At 66.9% G+C, this 23,377-nt stretch overlaps 1 protein-coding gene across 2 annotated transcripts in view; it reads right to left on the minus strand.

The window, feature by feature from the left end:
• The window catches only part of SHANK2 (SH3 and multiple ankyrin repeat domains 2), a 196,253-nt gene that overhangs the window by 20,068 nt on the left and 152,808 nt on the right, over positions 1 to 23,377 (minus strand). For both annotated transcript variants that reach the window (XM_080639996.1, XM_080639995.1), the window contains 2 exons: positions 3,539 to 3,674; positions 2,616 to 2,696 (listed from right to left, as the gene is read on the minus strand). In XM_080639996.1, the coding sequence (XP_080496122.1) occupies positions 2,616 to 2,696; positions 3,539 to 3,674 (217 nt within the window). The remainder of the gene's footprint in view (positions 1 to 2,615; positions 2,697 to 3,538; positions 3,675 to 23,377) is intronic.

Here is a 23,377-nt window from a genome sequence, read left to right on the forward strand (position 1 = left end):
AAGTGTCACCAGCGGCCAGAGCCCCCGGGCAGGGAGGGTGGGGAGCGCTCGACCCCAGCGGGGTCCCTGCCTGCGCTCTCCCAGGGCCGGGCCTGTGGGTGCCCCGTCCTATCCTGTCCCCTCTGTCCCGTCTGCCCTCGGGCGAGCACAGGGTGGGGCTCAGCAGCCCTGGGCACGCGGTGGGAACAGGTCGGGGTCCCAGTCGCTCAGTGGGAGGCGCTGCGGGGCCTTGCAGGGCGCAGCTTCCCTGATGTGTTGGTGCCCCGGCCGGAGCAGAGGGCCCCCTACGGAGAGGGGGGCACCCGCGAGCAGATCTCACCCCTCCCGGAGCTGGGACTCTGAAGCCAAGGGTCAGAGGTCAGCCCCTCCGGAGGCTGCAGGGGAGGGTCCTTCCTGCCACTCCCCGGTGGGGGCTCCGCCTCCCCATGGCCCCCCGGGGGGGGCCCCCTCCTCTGGGCTGTCTCCCCGGTTTGGTGCCTCCGCCGAGGCCCTGAGACCGGCCCCCGAAAGGCCGTGTTGACTTGATGCTGCTTCTTTCCGTTGTTGGGGTGTTGTCTCCGGCAACCAGGTGAGAACACCCCAAATGTGGGTGCTGCCCAGGGAGGGGCCTGCTGTCGGGGTTCATGGCTGCCCGGCATCCCCCCATGCAGCCCTGGGGCGGGGCGGGGCAGGGAGAGTCCGCCTTACGCCCCCAGATCCCCTGATCCGCTCCCCCGCCCCCCGCCCCCCGCCCCCCGCCCCCGCTGAAGGACAGTTTCCTGTGGATGCAGAGCAGGCTGCTGAAACGCGAGGGGCTTCCTGGGAGTTAAAGGGGGGCTCCGGCCCCAACTGTGGGCCAGGGCCCCACGTGCCTGACCTGAGCTGCAGGCAGCCCGCAGTGACCGCTGAGCGAGGCCGCAGGCTCACACGCGAGGATGGAGACAGCTCGGGGGCGGGGAACACGTCGGGGACCACAGACGGGACAAGCGAAGCAGACGGGACAGACGGGAAGGGACGGTCCCAGCGCGGGCCCCTCGGGAGCCGGCACGGGGAGACAGCACAGGTCACCGCACACGCGAGACGCCAGCCAACGCCACGCCAACGCCACAGAGGGTTTCCTTCCACGGGGGTGGGGGGGCCGGAAACAGACAGGGGCCGTCCCCTTACCCTTCTTCTTCCGGACCGAGGCTTGCAAACAGAAAGGGGGTGTGAGTCCCGTGGGGCAGAGCTCGCCGGGCCCTGGGACGGGACCCCCAACCCGACCGGCCCGGCTGACAGGACCCGACCTGCAGCTCAGGGGCCCAGACACGGCCTCCAGCGAGCGGACCCAGCACCTACGCTCTCCCAGGACCCGGCCCGGCCGCCCTCACCCGCGCCCCAGGCTTCTCTCCTCCCCAGCCCCCTCCCGCCCCCGCCCCATGGAGCGCTCCGCCAGGGCCAGTGCGGGCAGAAGGGCGACTCCCGACCACACAGGACACCCCAGGTCCCGCGGGGAGGGGGCACCAGGTCCCCCGCGGGGAGAGGCCCCTTTAAAGGGGGAGCTGCATGCTGGTCCCTCTGGGGCGACCCCCACAGGCCCTCGGGGGCTGGCGTGGCACAGCCGTCTCGGGTCAGAGGAGACAGGCCTCACACGGTCACCCCACTGGGTGCCACGAGGGGACAGCGGCTGTTTCTGGGAGGTCTTGTCTGGATGGACAGGGTGGGGGGAGGGGCCTTCGGGGAGCGCTGGCTCTGGGCGGGGTGATGGTGCCAGCAGGCTCGCTCTTTCCTGGGACATGGGGGGGGGTGTGAGGGGTACGGGGGGGCGTGAGAGGCGCGGCCGGCGCGGCTGGTCCGCCTGCCCCGTTGTGCCCCTCACGGACGGACGAAGTGGCTGAGACCTTCCCAGCAGCGCTGCCTGGAGGCGGGGTCGGAGGGACAAGTTCCCCGGGAGGCGGGGCCGAGGAGGAGCGATCCCCAGGCAGATGCTGGCTGGTGCTTGCCCCCCCCCCCCCGCCCCCCACGGCTGGGCCTGTGGAGCTGCCGGGCTCAGCCACCTGCCCTTCCTGCACGGGCCTCTTCCTGCTCAGCAGAGCGGGCACCTCCCCGCCCGCCACCTCTGGGGGTCACGTCACCGTCCTCCTCGCCAAGGGGTCCCCGGGCTGCGTGGCGACGCCCCAGCATGACTGACAGCTCCAGGGGCACCCGCATCTCAGCGGTCAGCACGGTCCGCTGGGCCCAAGGCCACGCTGCTCTGCGCACCTTCCCGCCCCTGATGGGGGCCAGAGGCCTTTCACGCAGGCGCCAGGGGCTCCCTAAACTAAACCCGGTGGGCAGCGCGCCCGGAGACCACCCCCACCGCCCCCTACAGGGACCCCCCAGGGCGGAGCTTCGGGGCGGCCGGCCCCAGGGCCAGCGGTTGTGCAGACACGGCGGGCAGCTTACCTTTATCCACTGGCGAGAGGCCCAAAAATTCAAAACAAAACAACGTTAGACGAACCAAGAAGAGGCTCAACCCATGACCCCACCCCGAAGCCGGCAGGCGCGAAGGAGACGCCAGCGTGGGGCCGGGCCGGGGCAAGCCGGCGAGCACAGGGCCATGCGGGCGGGCGGGCACGGGGCGCAGGGCGCAGGGCGGGGCGCCCCACGGCTCTTACCGAGCTCCTCCAGCTCCGAGGTCATGGACTTGGAGCGCAGCGTGAGGGCCGTGGTCGGAGCACGCTTGGGAGGTGGGGGTGCTGGGGGGCGGACAGGAGAGACCAAAGCATGAGACCCCCCGGGACTGCGAGGCTGCCACCCCACCCGCCTTCCGGGCCCACGGGGAGGCGGCTGCCGGCCTCAGTCTCCCTGTGACATCCACGAGGGCCGTTCCCTGCCCCTCGGTCGGGGACGGTCACCCTGCGGGCCCTGGGCTTCCCTTGGGCCTCTGTGGGCAGGGACCAGGCCCGGAGCTCAGAGGGGCCGGGACAGCCCGCCCCTCGGCACGCACCCCAGCAGCCCTGGGCTCGGGGGCCCTGCCCGCGTGTCGGTGTGTGCCCGGCAGCCCGGATGGGATGGGAGGTGCTGCGCCCTTGCTGCCCCCGCCCGCTGCTGGGAAGGCTCGACAGGCAGGGGGTTCTCCTCGCCCCTCTGCAGGGACGGGCCTCAGGGGTGCCCATGCCCCCCCAGCCTCCTTTTGAGGAAATCCTGGGAGCTGGCCCCCCGGCGTCCCCCCAGCAGCTCTCCTCACCCCCGCAGGCCGCCTCCTCCAGGCAGCCCTCCTGGCTGTGAGGCACGTTCCCTCAGCCCAGCGGAGGGCTCTCAGTGGGGTGGGTGGGACGTGCAGGGCTGCGGGCAGGACGGTGTGTGTTCCCAGCTCCATCCCTGCCGGGGACCTGGGGTGCATGGGGCCTGCCTGGGGCTCCCCCTGCCGCCTCCCTCGGGAAGGGGGTGGGCCCGAGTCCCGGAGGTGGGACAGGAACCCAGGCCACCACGGCCCAGGGCCAGCTGCACCGTCACCTCCTGACCTCCCTCCCGGCTGCTCTGCCGGCTCCCGGAGCTGGTGGGACCCGGCGGGGGGAGGGCGCGGAGGGGCACCCACCTTTCTTCCTGGTGGTGTCGTCGGGGTCGAGGCTCCTGGTGACCGTGACCACCTTGAGGACCAGGTGGTTCCCTCCCTGGCGGATCATGTTCACCACCTGCCGGTGCCCCACCTTCACCACGTTCTCGCTGTTCACCTGCGGGGACACAGCGCTGTGAGAGGAGCGGCCTGAGGCCGGGACGGCCGCCCTGCTGTGCCGGAACCAGAGGTGCTCCCGGGGGGCACCCGGGGGCGGGGGGGGGGGGGAGCGCCGTTAGGGGGCGGGAGCCGGGCCGGGTTCCTCTGGCAGTGCCTCCCACCGGCAGCACCCACTGGGCGCTCTGACCCGCTGAGCGCTCACAGGGCAGCCGGCGTGCAAGGCCCGAGACACACGTGTGCCACGCTCTGCGTTTTCGCCGCTCGGAGGAGACAGGACGCGCACTTGCTTCCCAGGCGTTGGGGACAGCGTCCCAGGGACACGCCCACCTCCTCCGGCCGCCCTCCTCCGGGTGAAGCCGGGCCGGGAGGTCTGCCTGCGTCCACCCACCGCGGTGAACCTGAGTCCCCGTCCCAGCTGCCTCCCTGCCCGTGAAGACACGTGTGCCCGCTGTGCCCGGGCAGAAGGACCTGGTGCTCCAGCCGTGTGGGGCGGTGGCCCGCACAGAACCGCCCCGCCCCGCCCCGCCCCGCCCCGCCCCTGGCCAGCTCGCTCGCTCGCCTCCCCGCCCCCCCGCGGCCACACCCGCCTGACATCCTCCTCCTGCTTCGCAAAGTCAAGAAGCTCCGATGGCGTCCCTCCCCCAAAGCAGGAGACGTGCCGAGCTGGGCCGTGTGGGCTCCACGGACCTGCGGCCTGGGTGCCAGGAGCGCGTGGCGTGGCAGGGCGGGCAGAGGTGCCAAGGGGCGCGTGCCGCGATGCTTACAAATACCCTCCCGTGAGAGGGGCCGGCAAAGGGGCAAGGGGACCCTGTGCCAACAGGAACAGGCGGGCCCAGGACAGAACGCTCAGCTCCACGCTCCTCCCCGCGGGGTGGGGCGAGCGGCACGCGTGACTCCCCCAGCCGCACGGCGAACCAAGCATTCGGCTCAGATGCTCCAAACGGCCCGTCGGGGACGGACCCCGAGGAGGCGGGCTGGCTCACGGGCTCACGGTTCCTCAGCGCCCAGGCTGGCATCTCCATCCTTCCTGGGACCCGTGCCCCCCCACCCCCCCCAAGCCTGGCCGGCGACTCAGGCACCCTGCCACCAGGGGGCGCCGTGTGCCTCACGCAGGCCCTGCTGAGCCAGGCCGGGGGCGCAGGGGGTGCAGTTCGAGGTGGAGAGCGCGCTGCGTGGTCGTGGTCCCGGCGAGGGCAGGAACCAAGCTGTGCCCACCCGGCCCGGGAGCGTCTGAGGGCAGAGGTGCCCGCCTCCCGCAGGCCTCTCCGCCACGGAAACCCTTGTTTAAAACGCTGAACGCACACAGAGTCTATCAGCCGTGGGCAAACTACGGCCCGTGGGCCGGATCCGGCTGTTCTATCCGGTTCTCTTGCTCTCCCCTCCGCTCCTTTACTTTGAATTTATATCAGTTCACACAAACACTCCATCCATGCTTTTGTTCCGGCCCTGCGGTCCAGTTTAAGAACCCACTGTGGCCCTCGAGTCAAAAAGTTTGCCCACCCCTGGTCTAGACGCAGGGGTCTTCAGACTTTTTAAACAGGGGGCCAGTTCGCTGTCCCTCAGACCGTGGGAGGGCCGGACTATAGTTTAAAAAAACAAACTATGAACAAATTCCTACGCGCACTGCGGGCCCGGGACGTGTCGGCTGCTAAGCAGGACAGGCAGCGGCCCCCGGCGGGCCGGATCCATGTCCTCGGCGGCCGCAGGTGGCCCGCGGGCCGTCGTTTGAGGACGCCTGGTAGAGACAGAGTTCCCCGGGCTCGGCACCTGCCAGCAGGACCACCACCTGCCCCGCCCCTCCTGAGGCTCAGCCTCCCTCCCTCCGTCTGTCCCGGCCTCTCCACACCCTGGCCCGGTGGTCGCTGGGTGTTTGAATTTTGGGTGTCACCTGCAGACACCCCACTGTGCGGAGGGTCCCTGGGTTCTGCCCACTGGATGCCAGCCACCCCCCTTCCCTCACCCCCATACGTGACAACGGCCATATCGCCAGGTGGCCTCAGGGAGGTCCAAGTCACCAAGTTCGCTTTCTTCCCGCCCCCCCCCCCGCCCCCCGCCACGTCCCAGTGCTGGCATCTTCCCGTTACAGTTGTAATTTTAACGAGATCAACATTGCGGTTTACATCATGACGTGTAATCGCTGCTTAACGACACAGGATACACCTCGGTACTGTGCCTTTCCCGTACGTTCAGGGTTCTCTGGGGCGAAGTAATTTGTTTACTGGTTTAATTTTCTAACGTACTTAACAAATTCAAATCCAAACACTTCCTCGTTATGTAAATCTCTTCTCAAAATCTTTAAATACACTGGGTGTTTTATTGTTTGTCTTCTTTTCTAAATAATCCTCACCCGAGGCTATTTCTATGGAGTTTGAGAGAGAGAGAGAGAGAGAGAGAGAGAGAGAGAGAGAGAGAAAGAGGGAGAGAGAGGGAGAGAGAGAGAGGGAGAGATGGGGGGAGAGAGAGAGAGAGAAAGAGGGAGAGAGAGAGGGGGGGAGAGAGAGGGAGAGAGAGAGGGAGAGGGGGGAGAGAGAGGGAGAGAGAGGGAGAGAGAGAGAGGGAGAGAGAGGGAGGGGGAGAGAGAGGGAGGGGGAGAGAGAGGGAGGGGGAGAGAGAGAGGGAGAAGAGAGAGAGGGAGAGAGAGAGAGAGAGAGAGAGAGGAAGGGGGGAGAGGGAGAGAGAGATGGAGAGAAAGAGGGAGAGGGAGGGAGAGGGAGAGAGAGGGAGGGGGGAGAGAGAGAGGGAGAAGAGAGAGAGGGAGAGAGAGAGGGAGAGAGAGGGAGAGAGAGGGAGAGGGAGAGGGAGAGAGGACCATCTGTCGGTTGGCTCCTGCACGCACCCTGACGGGGTCACCCACAGCCTGGGTGTGCACCCCGACCGGCCGGCCGGGCATTGAACCTGCAGCCTTTGGCAAATGGGCTGCGGCTCCAGCCCACGGGGCGCCGCCAGGGCAGCTGCTGGTCTTCGTGAGGAAGTTGCCGCCGAAGCCGCCCTGCTCCGGACCGCGGGCCGGGGGGGGGGGGGGGGGGGCGCGTCTCCCGGCCTGTGTCCCCGTCACTGTCACCCGCGGATTCCTCCTGAGTCTTTGTGTTGGGTCTCTTGAACCCCTGACCCCATGCATTTATTTTTCAAAAACCTCACATTTGGCAGAGGACATTCTCCAGCAGCTTCTCAATAAAAGGAGTTTGGGAGTCCCCCCCCCGCACCGGGCCCTGGGGCCCCGACGCTGCCTGTTTGAGAATGGCTTCACCTGCAAGGTTAGACGGCAGCCCCGCTGGCTGGAGGGCGTGAGGGTGGAGGGTAAGGGGCAAGCTCACAGGCCTAACTCCCGTGCAGGTGAGGACAACCAAGTCTGGACAAAACGCACCCCACCCGAACCCCAGGCGCCCCGAAGCTCTGAGGGCTGTTATAAGAGCAGTCGGCCGGTTTCGGGTGGGAGGGCGGCTCCGGAAGCCTGGGCCCCGGGCAGCGTGGCCTGGGCCATCTCAGGCTCCGGCCGGCTTCCTGCCTGGAGACCCCAGAGGACAGAGCGCGGCGGCTCAGCTGCCACAGTGAGGGGCGGCCCCGATCTCCGTGCTGCCCCCTGGTGGTCAGTGCGCTCCCACGGGGGAGCCCCGCTCAGCCCGAAGCAGGAGCCTCAGCTGCAGGTGGGCAATAAGGAGCTAGGGGTCTCGGACTGTGAGAGGGTGCAGGCCGGGCTGAGGGACGCCCCCCCCCCCCCCCGCCCAGTGCATGAACGCTGTGCGCAGGCCTCTGGTTTTTTTTTTTTTATATTTTATTGATTTTTTTACAGAGAGGAAGGGAGAGGGAGAGAGAGCTAGAAACATCGATGAGAGAGAAACATCCATCAGCTGCCTCCTGCACACCTCCCACTGGGGATGTGCCCGCAACCAAGGTACATGCCCTTGACCGGAATCGAACCTGGGACCCTTCGGTCTGCAGGCCGACGCTCTATCCACTGAGCCACACTGGTCAGGGCTCCACTCCTGTTTGGACACTTTTAAAAAATATATATAGTTTTTTTTCTTGACCTCAGAGGGGAAGGGAGAGGGAAGAGACAGCTGGACACTTCAGTGATGGGAGAGAATCACGGATCAGCTGCCTCCCGCACGCCCCACACTGGGGATCGAGCCCACCACCCTGGGCACGTGCCCCGACGGGGAATTGAACCCTGACCTCCTGGTTCAAAGGTCAACACTCAACCCCCGAGCCCCGCCGGCCGGGCTGCTGTCCTGTCTTGAAGCCCCGTGGTGTTATTTTGCTGTCGCTTCACAAGAAGGACCCCGTGTTCTCTCTGCGAGGATGGGGGCGCCCCTCGGCTCCCTGGGCGCGAACAGCATTTCTCCACCGTTTCCCCGCGCACCGGCCTCTGCGCTTCTCACCGCCTGCCCCGGGCTCCATCCCAGCTGTCGGGTGAGCACGGTACAGACACACCCTAAAACGTCGGCGGAAGCGAAGGCCCCAACAGCCAGCACGAGACGGAAGGACAAACCGACGCCCGGGGGGAGCAGACAACCACGGGGACAGGACGGGGCGCCCAGACACAGCCCCTCACCCCGAGCGTGCTCCCCGAGAGGCACAAGGCGGGGGGGGGGGGTCAGTGCAGGAAAGGCCGCCCCTTCCCAGCGAGGGGGGGTGCGGGGACGCCGAGCGCCCGCGGCAGGGAAGGAACAGGACGCACAGACCTTCGCGGACGAGCCCCACGAGACCCACGAGCTCCCCGAGGACACGGGGGAGAAACCCAGGGGCCCTGGGGCTCGGCCGTGACTTCTCAGACACGACCCAGAAGCACGTCCACAGGAGGAGCCCAAAGGGGGAGAAGCGACGAGGCGAGACGCGGCGACCGCGTGAAGGGAATGACATCGGCGCATCCCTTGCCCCGTCACCGGCTCACCGGCCACCGATGCCAACCGCGGACTCTCCCGCCCACCACACGGTGCCGGGAGCGATGCACGAGCTGCTTCTCTGTTAATGCCATTCCTGGGCGTGTGGCTGTGCCCACTGAGCTACTCTGCGTTTGCTTCTAGAGCAGGGGTGGGCAAACTTTTTGACTCGAGGGCCACGATGGGTTCTTTTTTTTTTTAATTAAAAAATATATATTTCTTTATTGATCTCAGAGAGGAAGGGAGAAGGAGAGAGAGATAGAAACATCCATGATGAAAGAGAATCATTGATTGGCTGCCTCCTGCACGCCCCCCACTGGGGATCCAGCCCGCAACCCAGGCATGTGCCCTTGGCCGGAATCGAACCTGGGACCCTTCGGTCCGCAGACTGACGCTCTATCCACTGAGCCAAGCCGGCTAGGGCCACCATGGGTTCTTAAACTGGACCGGAGGGCCGGAACAAAAGCATGGATGGAGTGTTTGTGTGAACGAATATAAATTCAAAGTAAAGGAGCGGAGGGGAGAGCAAGAGAACCCTCTGCTCTCTCGGCTCCGCGGGCCGGATAGAACAGCCGAATGGGCCAGATCCGCCCGCGGGCCGTAGTTTGCCCACGGCTGTTCTAGAGATCAGAAGTCGTGCTGACTTAACTGTGCTTTAAAATGAGGCCAAACACCCACCCAGTTCGAAGACGAACCCGCGACGTCGCCCCGAACACCACAGCTCCCGGTTCGCAGCCGCCACGGCCGCCCCCTCCGCCCGCAGCCCCCAGGGACCGCGGAGAACGCGGGTGAGCATCAACAGAACGTACGCGCTTTATTACTTTTTAAAACAAACTTAAAAAATGTGTTTTATTGACTTGAGAGAGAGAGGAAGGGGGAGGGGTAGAAAGACAGAAACATCCATGAGGGAGAGAGCGTCACTGACCGGCTGCCTCCCGCACGCCCCCCACTGGGGGTCAAGACCACCCCCCGGGCCGGTGCCCCGACCGGGACCCGAACTGCGGGCCACCTGGTTCCTAGGTCGACACTCAACCCCGAGCCACTCTGGTCAGGCCGACATGCACACGTTTCATGGAAAGAACATGTTACTGCCAGAGACGCTACCACCCTCGGGGGCGGGGCTCGCCTGTAACCGGAAACATGTGAGACGGGGGGGGGCGGGGGGGCGGGGTGCTGGCCTGTAAACCGCCGAGGCGAGGCTCACGGACGAGCACCCGTCAGAGGGCGCGGCTCGTGCACCTGCCGGAAGCCCCCTCCAGCTGCCCGCCTCCCCGTCGCTCCAGCAGGGCGCTGTGCCCGTGCCGCTGCCGGCTCCCGCCCCGCCCGCCTGCCGCCCGCCCGGGCCACCCCTGTGCCAGCCCTGCACACCCCCCACTGGGGATCGAGCCTGTAACCCGGGCGTGTGCCCTTGACCGGAATCGAACCGGGACCCTTCAGTCCGCAGGCCGACGCTCTATCCACTGAGCCACCCCAGCCAGGGCCCAGCCCGCGTTGCGAACAGCCCACAGGAAGTAACGCGGCGTGGGCGATGCCGGGGAGAGCGCACCCACGTGCTCAGCCAGCGAGGAGCGGGGGGGGTGGGGGGCCTCGAGCACTAGGGACAAACTGCTGGTTGTAATGGCGGGGGCGGGGGGGGGGGTTGGGGGTGCCTGCCCACCAGACACCCGACCTCGCGAGACGGGGTACGGCCAGAATGGGGCCACATGACCCAGGTGACCCAGGGACGGTCGGGCCACACTCTGCAGACACCCTCTCCCTCTGGGGCCGTGAGGACGTGACCCCCCTGCCCCCCACATCACCACTGCTGGCCATCGGGAGCCTCGGAGCGACTGGCCCGCGTGCGGGAAGGGGGTGGGGGGCTGTGTGTGGCGGCACCTCCTGCTGCTTTCCTTTCCGTGGAAGCTCAGCCTGCGGACGCTGAGCAGGAGGCTGGCACTAAAATAAGCCGCAGCTGCGTCAGCGTGTGGGCTGGCTCCGCGGCCGCTGCTGCCGTGGGGCTGGGGGCGAGGTGCTGCTGGGGGCGGGGCTGGGGCTGGGGCTGGGGCTGCCCCCCCCACACACACACACAGGCCCTGAGCGTCTGGAGGGGCCCAGCAGCCACTTCCTGGGGCCGAAGGGCTCCACGCGCTGGGGTTGGGAAGTTCGGCTTTTCTTTCCTTAAAAAAATGTCTTACTGATTTTTAGAGAGAGAGAAAGGGAGAGGGGGAGAGAAACCTGGATGTGAGAGCGAAACATGGATCGGCTGCCTCCTGCCCGCCCCGTCCCGGGATCCAGCCCGAAACCCCGGCGTGTGCCCCGACCCGGAATCGGACCAGCACACCAACCCACCGAGCCCCAGCGGCCGGGCCGGCTTTTCTCACGGAAGCGCCGACCTGCCACTCCCTCCAGCCTCCCGCAGGGACGTGGGTGTGCACGCTGGACCTCCTGCAGCCCCTTTGGGACGAGACGGGCGTCCTAGTGGGAGACGGTGAGCTGACACGCGGAGGAGGCCGCGGGAAGACAGGCAGAGACGGGGCGATGCGGCCGCGGCCCGGGAGCCTGGGGCCCAGGGCGGGAGGAGGCGGGAAGGACCCTCCCGGCGCCGGGCAGCCTCTGACACCTGGATCCCAGCCTGTGACCCCGACGCTGGACTCCCGGCCTCCGGGCCTGGGCGAGGATCCGTCCTGCCGTCTGGTGGCCAGACTGCGGCCACGGCTGTGGCGGCCCCAGGACACCGACCCCCACTCGCTGACAGCTGGCCGGCCCCGACGGCTCCTTGGCGTAGGGACTGGGGCTGGTGCAGCAGGCCCCACGCCCAGCGGCCACTGTGAGGGCACGTGCCCGTGGGCCGCAGGCCAGTTACCCGCCGGCTGGACTTGAACAGCTACTTGTATTGATGTCAGAGGGGAAGGGGAGAGAGAGAAACATCAACGATGAGAGAGAATCACTGACCGGCTGCCTCCTGCAGGCCCCACACGGGATCGAGCCCACAGCCCAGGCCTGTGCCCTGACCGGGAACCAAACCGTGACCTCCACGCTCAACCACGGAGCCACGCCGGCCGGGCCCGCGGGCTGATTAGCGTGGAGGGCGCGTGAAGGGCTCCGGTCCCTGAAGGGCTGGTTTAAGGCGCTCACTCAGCCACCCGGTCCCAGGCCAGCAGCCCTCGGCCAGAGCATGGAGCAGGGAAGTGGGGGGGGGACGGGACCGGGGTGCCATTGTCCGCTCCGCGGGGTTCAGGCCTGCATGGGGCTGGGTCCGGCATCAGCCCTGCCCCCTGGGATCTGGCGGGGCCCCCTGGGCCACAGCCAGCAGGGCCTACAGGGGCCCAGGGAACGTGTCCTCCAAGTGGCCCCCCAGTCCTTCCAGGGACCCCGCAGCTGTGACAGAGCCGCCCGCCCCGCCTGACAGGGGAGGCCTGGGCCCAGGCTCCGATGTGGGGGGGGGGGTGCAGGGGCAGCTGACACGGGACCCGGGAGCTGTCCTGCCCTGAGCTGAGGCTGGGAGGTGGCCCCCCGAAAGCCCCACAGAACAAGCAGAGTCCCGCCCGTCAGTGTTGAGCCGCGACGTGAGGAGGGAGCCGGGAGAGGCTTCTGAAGCAGGAACAACAGGGACCGGGGATGGAGGGACCGTGGGAAGGAGAAGCAGCCCGTCAGAACCGCCGCGGGCAGGGCCCACAGACAGCGCTCACGGGGAGCCCCCATCTGCGCACGGGGCCCCCGCCCCTCCAGACGCGTCAGCCAGGAGGAGTGCGCTGGCAGGGCAGCCCCAGCTGGACGGCAGCGTCACCAGGCCGCACGCCAGCCTCACTCGCGGTGACCGCGCCTCCACCCGTGTCCACAGCTGTGACCTCACACGGCTGTAACGGCTCATCACGGACACGCAGGCAGGCAGGCAGGGCGCACACGGACACACGGAGAAGGCGGCTGCGTGGACATGAAGCCGAGGACCGAGCGGGGACAGGGGGCGGGGCCGCACGCGCCTGCCTCGCTCTGGGGCTGGAATCTGAGGCGACCCCGTGGCCAGCGTCCAGCGAGTGAGCTTTCCGGGGCGTCCGGACAGCGCATCACCGGCCTCAGACCGCAGGAGGGGGTGGGCGGGGCTGAGGGAGACAGAGGCCTGGCCCCTCGGGCCCCTCGCCTTCCCCTGGCTCAGGTCACACCCTCCTCCGCCCCAGGGCCTCATGGCGCCCCCTCTCTCTCTCTCTCTCTCTCTCCCACTCCCCCCGTTTCCCCTTCTCACAAGCACACGGCCATCGTGGTCAGGGCCCCAGCCTACTCCACAGCGGCCGCCTCGCCAGTCCCGTCTGCGATGGCCCGCTCCCCAGTGAGACCACATCCGGAGGCTCAGGGGGCCTAGGGCTTCGACTCGTGAGTTTGGGGGACACGATTCATCCCACGGCAATTCCTCTACGAGGGCCTGTGACGGGGGCGGCGGCTGACACTGAGTTCAGACCTCTGACCCCCAGGGCTGGGAGGGTGCAGGGCTGGGAGGGTGCAGGGCTGGGAGGGTGCAGGGCTGGGAGGGTGCAGGGCCTGGCTGAGCGGACGGTGGGTGGGGAGGGTGTCCAGGGTACAGCCGTGTGACCAGGGGCCGTGGGCTGGCCGTCCCCGGGAGGAGGGCGCACCAAAGTGGCTGGGAGTGTCCAGCGCTGGCCCGGCCGCAGGGCCTGCGGGTTGGGGCCCAGCGGAGCCCCAGGAGGCACCGTCCACCTGCAGGTCTCCCCACCGGGAGCGCATGAGGCCCCCCCGCTGCCTGGAGGGATCGAGGGCCAAGGCGCGCTCTGGCGCCAAGCGTGGGGAGATGGATGGCTGGATTCGCTCCCGCCTGTCCCCCGTCACGAGCAGCCATTTATCAAGTGCTTCCACTCCAAGGCAGCGACTGAGAAATTAATCCCCAAAGCAAACAATGAGCTCTCCGAGGGGAGGGGACGCCTCGTTTCCCAGGCGCCAGTCCCTTCACATCCGGGAGGCGATTTCCCACCTGCTGGGGGGGGTGGGGCGGGTGGAACCTGGCAGGCCGTACAGTGCGGGCTCCTCGCTGCCATCACGCCCACGGGTGGACGTGTGGCCAGAGGGTGGGCAGGGCTCAGCATGACAACGAGAGAGGGGCCAGCCAGCCCAGCGGGACGACCTGGTCCCACCCCCCCCGACCTCCTCCTGGGCCCCCCGACCTCCTCCTGGGCCCCCCGACCTCCTCCTGGGCCCGGTTCCCCCGACCTCCTCCTGGGCCCCCGACCTCCTCCTGGGCCCCCCGACCTCCTCCTGGGCCCCCCGACCTCCTCCTGGGCCCCCGACCTCCTCCTGGGCCCCCCGACCTCCTCCTGGGCCCCCGACCTCCTCCTGGGCCCCCCGACCTCCTCCTGGGCCCCCGACCTCCTCCTGGGCCCCCCGACCTCCTCCTGGGCCCCCGACCTCCTCCTGGGCCCCCCGACCTCCTCCTGGGCCCCCCGACCTCCTCCTGGGCCCCCCGACCTCCTCCTGGGCCCCCCGACCTCCTCCTGGGCCCCCGACCTCCTCCTGGGCCCCCGACCTCCTCCTGGGCCCCCGACCTCCTCCTGGGCCCCCGACCTCCTCCTGGACCCCCAACCTCCTCCTGGGCCCCCTGACCTCCTCCTGGGCCCGGTTCCCCCGACCTCCTCCTGGGCCCCCGACCTCCTCCTGGGCCCCCGACCTCCTCCTGGACCCCCAACCTCCTCCTGGGCCCCCTGACCTCCTCCTGGGCCCGGTTCCCCCGACCTCCTCCTGGGCCCCCGACCTCCTCCTGGGCCCCCGACCTCCTCCTGGGCCCGGTTCCCACGGTCTGTGTGAGCGCCCTGGGCGGCTGCAGCCACAGACACTCCCTGCCCGTCCTGGAGGCTGGTCGTGAGGCCTCTGTCCTGGGCGCGTGGACGCCGTCTCCCCCCGGGTCCCCGTGGCCCCTGTGTCCCGTGTCCTCATCTCCTCACAGGAGGACCCGTCCGTCCTACGGCACCAGCCCTCCCCGGGGCCTCGCTGTGGCGTCGGTCTTCAGAGGCTCTGCCTGCGCACACGGCCGCGCTCTGAGGAATGGGCGGGGTTGGGGGGGACTAGGTGAACTTGGGGGGCGGAGGGGACACAGCCCCTTGTTGTAATCACCTGCGCGGCGACGCGTGTTACAGCCGACGAGCCAACACGGACACGGTGGGCACGGAGCCCACAGTGTACACGAGGGTCCGCTCCCGTCACACGGCCTCCGGGGTGGTTTGAACAGACGTGTACGTCCCGCACCCAACCTCACCGTCCCGCTCACAGCAGCTTCACGGCCCTGAACCCTCAGGCCCCGCCTGTCCACCCTCCTGCCCTCGCCCCGGCGCCGGCCCTGTCCGTCTGTCCCCACGGCACCGCCTTTAACAGCGCGTCCGTGGTGGAGACCACACGTGTGCGGCCTTTGTGACAAGCGTCTACATTCCCTCACGTCTCGACAGCACGTGTGTTTTCGGTTAATCCTCACCCAACGATGTTTCTCCGCCCGCTGATTTTTCAGAGAGAGTGGAAGGGAGGGAAGGAGGGAGAGAGACACACACTGATAGGAGAGACTCATCGATCGGTTGCCTCCCGCACGCGCCCCGACTGGGCCAGGGAATGAACCGGGAACGCCCTGCACTGGGAATCGAACGCGACCCTTCGGTGCACGGGCCGATGCTCTCACCACGGAGCCCCCGGCAAGGGCTGGCCCCCCTTCGTCCCCGGGTGACCTCCCACCGTCGGCATGGACCCGCCTGCCGCCCAGCACCTGCTGAGGGCCGTCCCGCCTGCCCCCAGGTCCTGGCGGCTGTGGATGAAGCGGCGCAGACACCGCATGGAGCCTGGCCGTGTGGCCCCAAAGCAGGGGTGGGCAAACTTTTTGACTAGAGGGCCACCATGGGTTCTTAAACTGGACCGGAGGGCCGGAACAAAAGCATGGATGGAGTGTTTGTGTGAACTAATATAAATTCAAAGTAAAGGAGCGGAGGGGGAGAGCAAGAGAACCGGATAGAACAGCCGGATCCGGCCCACGGCTGCCCTAAAGCCACGGCCGGGACTCACAGGCGGCTCCGTGTTTCTGGTGCCCATCACGTACCGGGCAGGCGCCGAAGGCGGTCCCCTCCGCACCACAGAGCGCCCACACACCGGTCCCTCTGCCGGGCCAGGCTGGGCAGCGCTGGCCACAGGCGGCATCATCAGACAGAAAGCACACGAGCGAACGCACAGACCCCCCCATACAGGGTGCCCCCAAGCGGGGCTGGACCCAGGCCCGCCCCCAAGTCCCTGTGCTGGCCCGCAGGAGAAGCTTCTGGAAGCTGCGGTGGGCGAGAAGCCCTGGGAGAGTGGCAGCTCCGGCTCTGGGCCTGATGGGGCCCCGAGGGCTGGGGCTCCGTGTCGGGAGCCCTCCATGGAGGAGGCCGGCCAGCAGCGCCGAGGGTGAAGGGAGGGGGGCGGGGGGCAGGGCAGGTGGCAATGGGGGACCCCGGCTTCCACAGCCATGGCCCCCTGAGATCCACGTGCTGGGCACCCAGTCATCACAGCCCTGAGAGAAGCAGAAAGCCCCCCACGGATGCCGTGGGTCAGACTTGGGCGCTGAACAGGGAACCCGCTGAGCCGCCTCGTAACCGCCCGGCGCTGCCTCTGCCCGTGGCTCCGGCAGACCTGCCGCGTGTCCGTCTGAACCAGGCGTCCTCAAACCACGGCCCGCGGGCCACGTGCGGCCGCCGAGGACATGGATCCGGCCCGCCGGGTGCCGCTGCCTGTCCTGCTGAGCAGCCGACGCGTCCTGGGCCCGCAGTGCGCATAGGAATCTGTTCATAGTTTTTTTTTTAAACGATAGTCCAGCCCTCCAACGGTCTGAGGGACAGCGAACTGGCCCCTGTTTAAAAAGTTTGAGGACTCCGCCCTAACCGGTTTGGCTCAGTGGATAGAGCATCGGCCTGCGGACTGAAGGGTCCCCGGTTCGATTCCTGGTCAGGACACGTGCCGGGGTTGCAGGCTCGATCCCCAGTAAGGGGCAGGGGGGTGGGGGTGCAGGAGGCAGCCAGTCAATGATTCTTTCTCATCACTGACATTTCCCTCTCTCCCTCTCCCTTCCTCTCTGAAGTCAACGGAAACGTCGTAAAAAAACGAAGAGGTGGCTGGTTAACGGCAGGCCCTCCTGCGATCCGCCCCGTGTCCTCACAGGAGGGACTGGGACACGCGGAGAGGCGCCAGGGTGCACACACCCAGACGGCGGCCCTTCCACCTCCGGACCACGGGGAGCAGCCAGCTGTGGGGCCCTCGCCAGCTGTGGGGCGGCCGGGGGCTGCTGAGCACGCATTTCCCAGCCCAAGCGGCTTAGATGGGCGGGCAGGGCTGCTCACACCAGGACATGCGGGCAGACAGGCCAGAGGGACTGGGGGAGACCGGGAGACAGGGTGGCCAGCTGAGCTGCAGGCGGCCCCCCCCCCCCCCCCCCGCCGATGGGCCGGAGGATGGCACCCTCCCTGGCGGGGATGGAGCCTGTCCACAGGGGGAGTCCTGGCACGGAGGCTGCGTCCCGGGGGCCGGGGGATCCCCACCTCCTCTGACCCCCCCTGGCCGGGCTGTAGGGGCTGGGCTGCAGGAACAGGCAGCTCGGCGGCCCCCCCTCCCGCCCCCTCAGCTCCCTGAGCTCCTCGCAGGGGCTCTCCGGTCAGTAACTTAGAAAACATTGGAGACGAGTCCGAGGCAGGCTCGCTCCTGGGGGCAGCCCGGGAGAACCTCCGCGGGGGGAGTGCACTTGGCTCCCCAAAGGCCTTCGCTGGGGAGACAGCCATTGTTCCCCCCGGAGGCCGCCCCCGCTGCACCTCCTCCCATGGCAGCGCCTGCTGCTGGCCTGCCCCCTCCTCCCCTTCCTCCTCTCCTTCCTCCCCCTCCTCCCCTTCCTCCTCTCCTTCCTCCCCCTCCTCCCCTTCCTCCTCTCCCTCCTCTCCCTCCTCCCCCTTCCTCCTCTCCCTCCTCTCCCTCCTCCCCCCTCCTCCTCTCCCTCCTCTCCCGGGGAGAGGCTGCCTTCTCTTCGGGAAGAGTGGGTACTGGGCAGAGCGCGGGCCGTGGGGTGGAGCGGTTCTGGGGGCAGTTGAGGCAGCGCAGAGCACCTTGTGAGGCATGCCCCCCCCCGGCGTCCCCCCCTTTCCTCCTTCCTGCCTCTCCCAGGGAAGCCCCTCCTTCCGGAGCCCCGGCACCAGCTGGTCAGCCGCCTGGGAAGCCCTGGAGAGTGTAGCCGAGGACCAGTGGCTGAGCCGGGTAGTGCCTGCTCCATCCCCAGGAAGCGCGGAGCCACCAGCTTGGGGCTCACACGGAGGCTCCATCCCCGCCTCTGAACCTGGAGGGCACCTGGCACCCCGACAGCAGCCTCTGCTCCTGGAGGAGGCGTCGGCCCAGCAGGTGCAGGGCCGACGGGGAGGCTTCCCGGCCTGACTGATGCCAGAGCTCCAGCGGGAGAGGGGGGACGGAGGGGGGCAGGCGAGTCCCTGTGAGGGCACAGCCGGAACTCCTGGGCCGCTGCCCGGCGGACCCGAGGGAGACCCAGGAGGGAGAAGGGGCCGGTGGCGGTGGCATCGCGGGCCCTTGCTCCGGGTGCCCCGCAGCTCCCCATCTGCCTTGTGCCGAGCCACGCCCTCTCCTGCTGCGGGTTCCCGACGAGGTCCCTACACACTGTCCACAGGAGGACATGCCCTCGATGATCATGAGCCCGCGTGACCCGCCCTGGCCCATCAGAGCTTCCCACATCCCAGCGGCAGTGATTGGGTTAAGGACCATCATGTGATCCAAGTCTGGCCAATCAGAATCTTGCCTGGGATTTTCTACTGGATCTCCCGGGGAAGGCGGTAGCCGGTCTTTCCAGGGCTGGGATGGGGGTGGGGCTCCCCCTCGTGGCGCACGCCACAGTGAAACACCCCTCGGGTCTACGCAGGCGGGCACGGTAGGCACCAGCGGTCTTGGAAAAAACAGGCCAAGGGAAAGAAACCCCGAAGAGTGTGGACAGCGAGACCCCATCCACCGTCCACAGGAAATCCTCGGCAACGCGGACGGGTCTGTGGCGGCCGGAAGCGGAGCAGCGGGGGCTGTGGGGTGGGGTGGGGTGGGGTGAGAGCTGGGGGGCACACGGCACGGGCAGCCTTTGGAGCGCCATGGAGGCATCTGTGGTCCGGAACGTGCTCATGGTTTCACAGGGTACATATCAAAGCTCACGTAACCACATACTTGACACACATGAAGCTTACCGCGCATCAATGACACCTCCACGGAGCTCTTTGGAAAATACGTCATCACGGGGGACCCCCGAGGCCACGGGAGGGGCTGTCCCATGCAGGGGAAGGCGGCTCGGCAGGAAGAAATACGAGCGTGGGACCAAGATGGGGAAGTGACCTCCCAGCAGCCCCGCCCATGTTCGCCCAGTCAGCCGGCACAGTTCCGCGGCGGGGCCTGGCCGGGAGGCTCAGGGGGTTGGCTCCGGTGCACTGTCCTATGCGTCTAAAAGCTACGCGTTTGGCCGAACCCGGTTTGGCTCAGAGGATGGAGCGTCGGCCTGCGGACTGAAGGGTCCCAGGTTCGATTCCGGTCAAGGGCATGTACCTTGGTTGCGGGCACATCCCCAGTGGTAGGTGTGCAGGAGGCAGCTGATCGATGTTTCTAGCTCTCTATCCCTCTCCCTTCCTCTCTGTAAAATATCAATAAAATATATTTTTAAAAAAATAATAATAAAAAATAAAAGCTACGCGTTTGACTCCCGGTCAGGGCACATGGCCTGGGGTTCCGGTTGGATCCCCGGTCGGGGTATGAATGGGAGGCAGCCGATCGATGTTTCCCTCTCACATCAATGTCTCTCTCTCTCTCTCTCTCTCTCTCTCTCTCTCAAATCGATAAACACACCCTCAGACGAGGATAAAACATTTCTGGAAAGAGTGCTGAGTCAGTGCCAGCCCTGAGGCCCTGGGGTGAGGATGGGCAACGGGACGCTTACCTGCTGCTCCGGCCCCTCACGTTTTGTGCTTGTCATTCTGAAGGTGTGGGCGCACACCGCACCCGGGGCCGGCCCTGGAGGGCACCCTGGCAGAGCCCTGGTCTCCACACACCCCCCGGGGCTGGCCTCACCCCTCTCCGTGCCGGCCCAGGCTCTGCCCCGACTGTGCCTCTACGCCAGCCCAGATCCCCCAATTCTGACACGTCTGTCCTCTGTGGGCCAGCGCCCTGGCACGGCCATGCCCCCAGCTGGGCACTGACGGAGCACTCCGCCAGCCCCCTCTTGCTGGGACCTCAAGGACCCTGCCCACCCCACTAGGTCCTGCCTCCGCTTACCCCCCAGTTTTAGCCTGACCTTCTCCAGCGCATGCTTTGTTTGGGCCTTTCTGCTAGGGTGTTGCCCGAACTTCGTATCTTTTTTAAAATATTTTTTTTTTATTGATTTCAGAGAGGAAGGGACCAGGGAGAGAGAGAGAGAGAAACATCAGTGATGAAAGAGAATCATTGATTGGCTGCCTCCTGCACACCCCCCACACAGGGGATCGAGCCTGCAATCCGGGCATGTGCCCTTGACCAGAATCGAACCTGGGACCCTTCAGTCTGCAGGCCGGTGCTCTATCCACTGAGCCCGACTGACCAGGGCTAAACTGTGGGCTGCGGGGGGACAGGGGGACGGGGCATTGGGGCGTGGGCTGTGGGGGGACAGGGGGACGGGGCATTGGGGCGTGGGCTGTGGGGGGACGGGGCACCGGGGCGTGGGCTGTGGGGGGACAGGGGGACGGGGCATTGGAGCGTGGGCTGTGGGGGGACAGGGGGACGGGGCATTGGGGCGTGGGCTGTGGGGGGATGGGGCACCGGGGCGTGGGCTGTGGGGGGACAGGGGGACGGGGCATTGGAGCGTGGGCTGTGGGGGGACAGGGGGACGGGGCATTGGGGCGTGGGCTGTGGGGGGACAGGGGGACGGGGCATTGGGGCGTGGGCTGTGGGGGGACAGGGGGACGGGGCACCGGGGCGTGGGCTGTGGGGGGACAGGGGGACGGGGCACCGGGGCATGGGCTGTGGGGGGACAGGGGGACGGGGCACCGGGGCGTGGGCTGCCCTCTGCTGGGCTTGGCGGGTCTCGCTGCTCCTGAGGCGGAGCCAGCCGGCGGCACAGGCTGTCCCAGGCTGCCGGCCGCTCGGAGCTGGCCGCGTGGGCACGCAGATCTCCATGGGGACCTGTGGAGGCACCGATGCGGCCAGCCGAGCGGCACGTGGAGGCGCGGCGCATGTACTGGCAGCATCTATTGCTGGGCTGTAGCAACATCTCCATGGAAACCAACTGGCAGGACGCGTCACGTGACATCTGAACGTTTGAAAAAGGCATTTCCTTCCTGTTCTTCCCGTCGCTGGGCCTCCTCCCGGGAGAAGGGCAAGGGAGGCACAGCTTGCAGCCGGCGGGTCGGGAACGCTGTCCCAGAATGCACTGCTACTGCTAACGACAGGAGGAATTCGGGGGGGAGCACCCCCCTTCGCCACCCCAGCCTCCCCCCCGTTGCCGGGGCGACTGCACACAGGGCTCTCACTCGGCTGCTCTGGGCATCTGCCTGAACACACAGCGACCTGCTCCCTCACTCCGGACGGGCCTTTGCTGACGCGGCAGGAAACCGCTTCCCGGCCTCGTCCCCACGGCCACGCGGGACTCCCCCCAGGTCCCCGCGCACGTAACGCACACTTCCCGGCCCCGCTCTGCACCCGCTCAAGGCAGACTGGCCCGTGGAGTCCAGCGAGGCCGGCCTGCTAGGCCGGGGACGCCGGGGACCCCCGGGAGGGTCCACAGGTCACCATCACAGCAACGCTCCCACAGCGGGCGGGGAATTCGTGCAGCCGTCGGGGTCACAGAAAACCGGCCCACGTGGGCCGCGCTCTCCGTGGGACCTTTAGGAAAAGCACGCGTGACGATGAGGCCGTGTTTCAGGGCAAGACCAGGTGGGCGTCACCCCCTGAGGATATCCCCGCCCGCCCCCTCCAAGATGTTAGTTTTCAAAAAGGAAAGACAGAGAAGGAGGGAAAGAGACGGTCCAGAACTTGGATGGGACGGAAATGGGAGCCAGAGAAGAAAGACGCAAAGGTGGGACGTGGGACCCAAGCCCACCGAGCAGCTGGCGCAATTATCGCAGGGAAGTCCCAGGTGAGTCCCAGGTAAACTGCAGGTAAATCGAAGGGAAGTCCAGGTAATCACAGGTGAGTCCCAGGGAAGTCCCAGGTGAGTCCCAGATAATCGCAGGTAAATCGCAGGTAATCGCAGGTAAGTCCCAGGTAATCCCAGGTAATCACAGGTAAATCCCAGGTAATCACAGGTAAATCGCAGGTAATCACAGGTAAATTGCAGGTAAGTCCCAGGCGAGTCCCAGATGAATCCCAGGTAATCACAGGTAAATCGCAGGGAAGTCCCAGGTGAGTCCCAGGTAATTGCAGGTAAATCGCAGGTAAGTCCCAGGTGAATTGCAGGCAGAACAGCCCTGGACTCGGCAGGCCCTGCTCCAGAGGCACACTGACTTTGCTTTTCCCAAAACAAACAGAACTCGAGGGCCTTGGCAGCTACCACACCCGCTGCTCCCTCTGGACCCCCACAGGCCTTGGAGGGAGGGCGGGGTCAGTCATTCAGCGAGGACCCGGAAGGGCCTCAACCCCCCGGAGGCCACGGTACCGAACACCGCAGGCCGCGGCCTGAAAAACACACGTGTGTCACGGTCGCAGCTGGGAGTCCGAGATCATCCGGGTGCCAGCCGGTCAGTCCCGTGAGAGCCCTTCCCGTGGACGGCGGCTCTGGCGTGTCCTCCGTGGCCGAGGCAGAGCTCTGGTCTCGTCCTCGTCCTCCTTACAAAGGGCGCTAATCCCGTCACAGGGGGTCCATCCTCCTGGCCTCATCTAACCCCGCCCACCTCCTAAAGCCCCACCTCCAAATCCCCTCAATCCCCTCACGGGGGCCGGCTTCCCCGCAGGAACTCAGGGGACACGGTGAGCCCATCACGGCCCTCCACGCTCACCTTCCTCGACCACATCCCACTTCCCGTCCGAGACACTGTCCTGTGTGCGTGGCTCTCCTCCCCGCCACCCCCGCCGGGAGCGAGCTCCCCACTGCCCCCCGCAGCTGTGCACCGCAGCCTCCCCACCGTCACCATGGAAAGGCGTGAAGCTCCCGCTACAACGTGGGTGGCCCTCCACAGCCTGCCCAGGGGAAGGAGCCCCGCGCAGGACCACACACCACGGCGTTCCACGGGATGGACTGTCCGGGCTCACAGCTCCATAGAGACGGGCGTCCAGCGGTGCTGCTGGGCCCGGCAGGAGGGACGGGGTGGGAGGGGCTACCGACAGGTACGGGGCTCAGTGTGGGGTGATGGGAATGTTCTGGAACTAGACCAGGGTGGGGGCCGCTGGCGTGACAAATGCCACGAGTTGGACGCTTCAAGTGGCTCATGGTCATTTCGATGAAACATTTAAAACGTGACCTCGGCCCGGCCGGCGTGGCTCAGTGGCTGAGCGTCGACCGAGGAACCAGGAGGTCAGGGTTCGATTCTGGGTCAGGGCACAGGTCCGGGTTGCGGGCTCGATCCCCAGTGTGGGGCGTGCAGGAGGCGGCCGATCCCTGATTCTCTCTCATCATTGTTTCTATCTCCCTCTCCTTCTCCCTTTCTCTCTGAAATCAATAAAAAATATACACGGAGTCATCAGATTAGTATGATCTCTGAACGCCTAATAATCTGACCACTCAGTGTATACCTTACCTAATGAAAGAGAAGCATGCAAATTAACCATCACTCCGCGACGCCCACAGCCAATCAGAGTGAGTATGCAAATTAACCCAACAAAGATGGAGGTTAATTTGCATATG

Source organism: Plecotus auritus, assembly GCF_963455305.1.
Source record: "Plecotus auritus genome assembly, chromosome: 9".
Lineage (NCBI taxonomy): Eukaryota > Metazoa > Chordata > Mammalia > Chiroptera > Vespertilionidae > Plecotus > Plecotus auritus.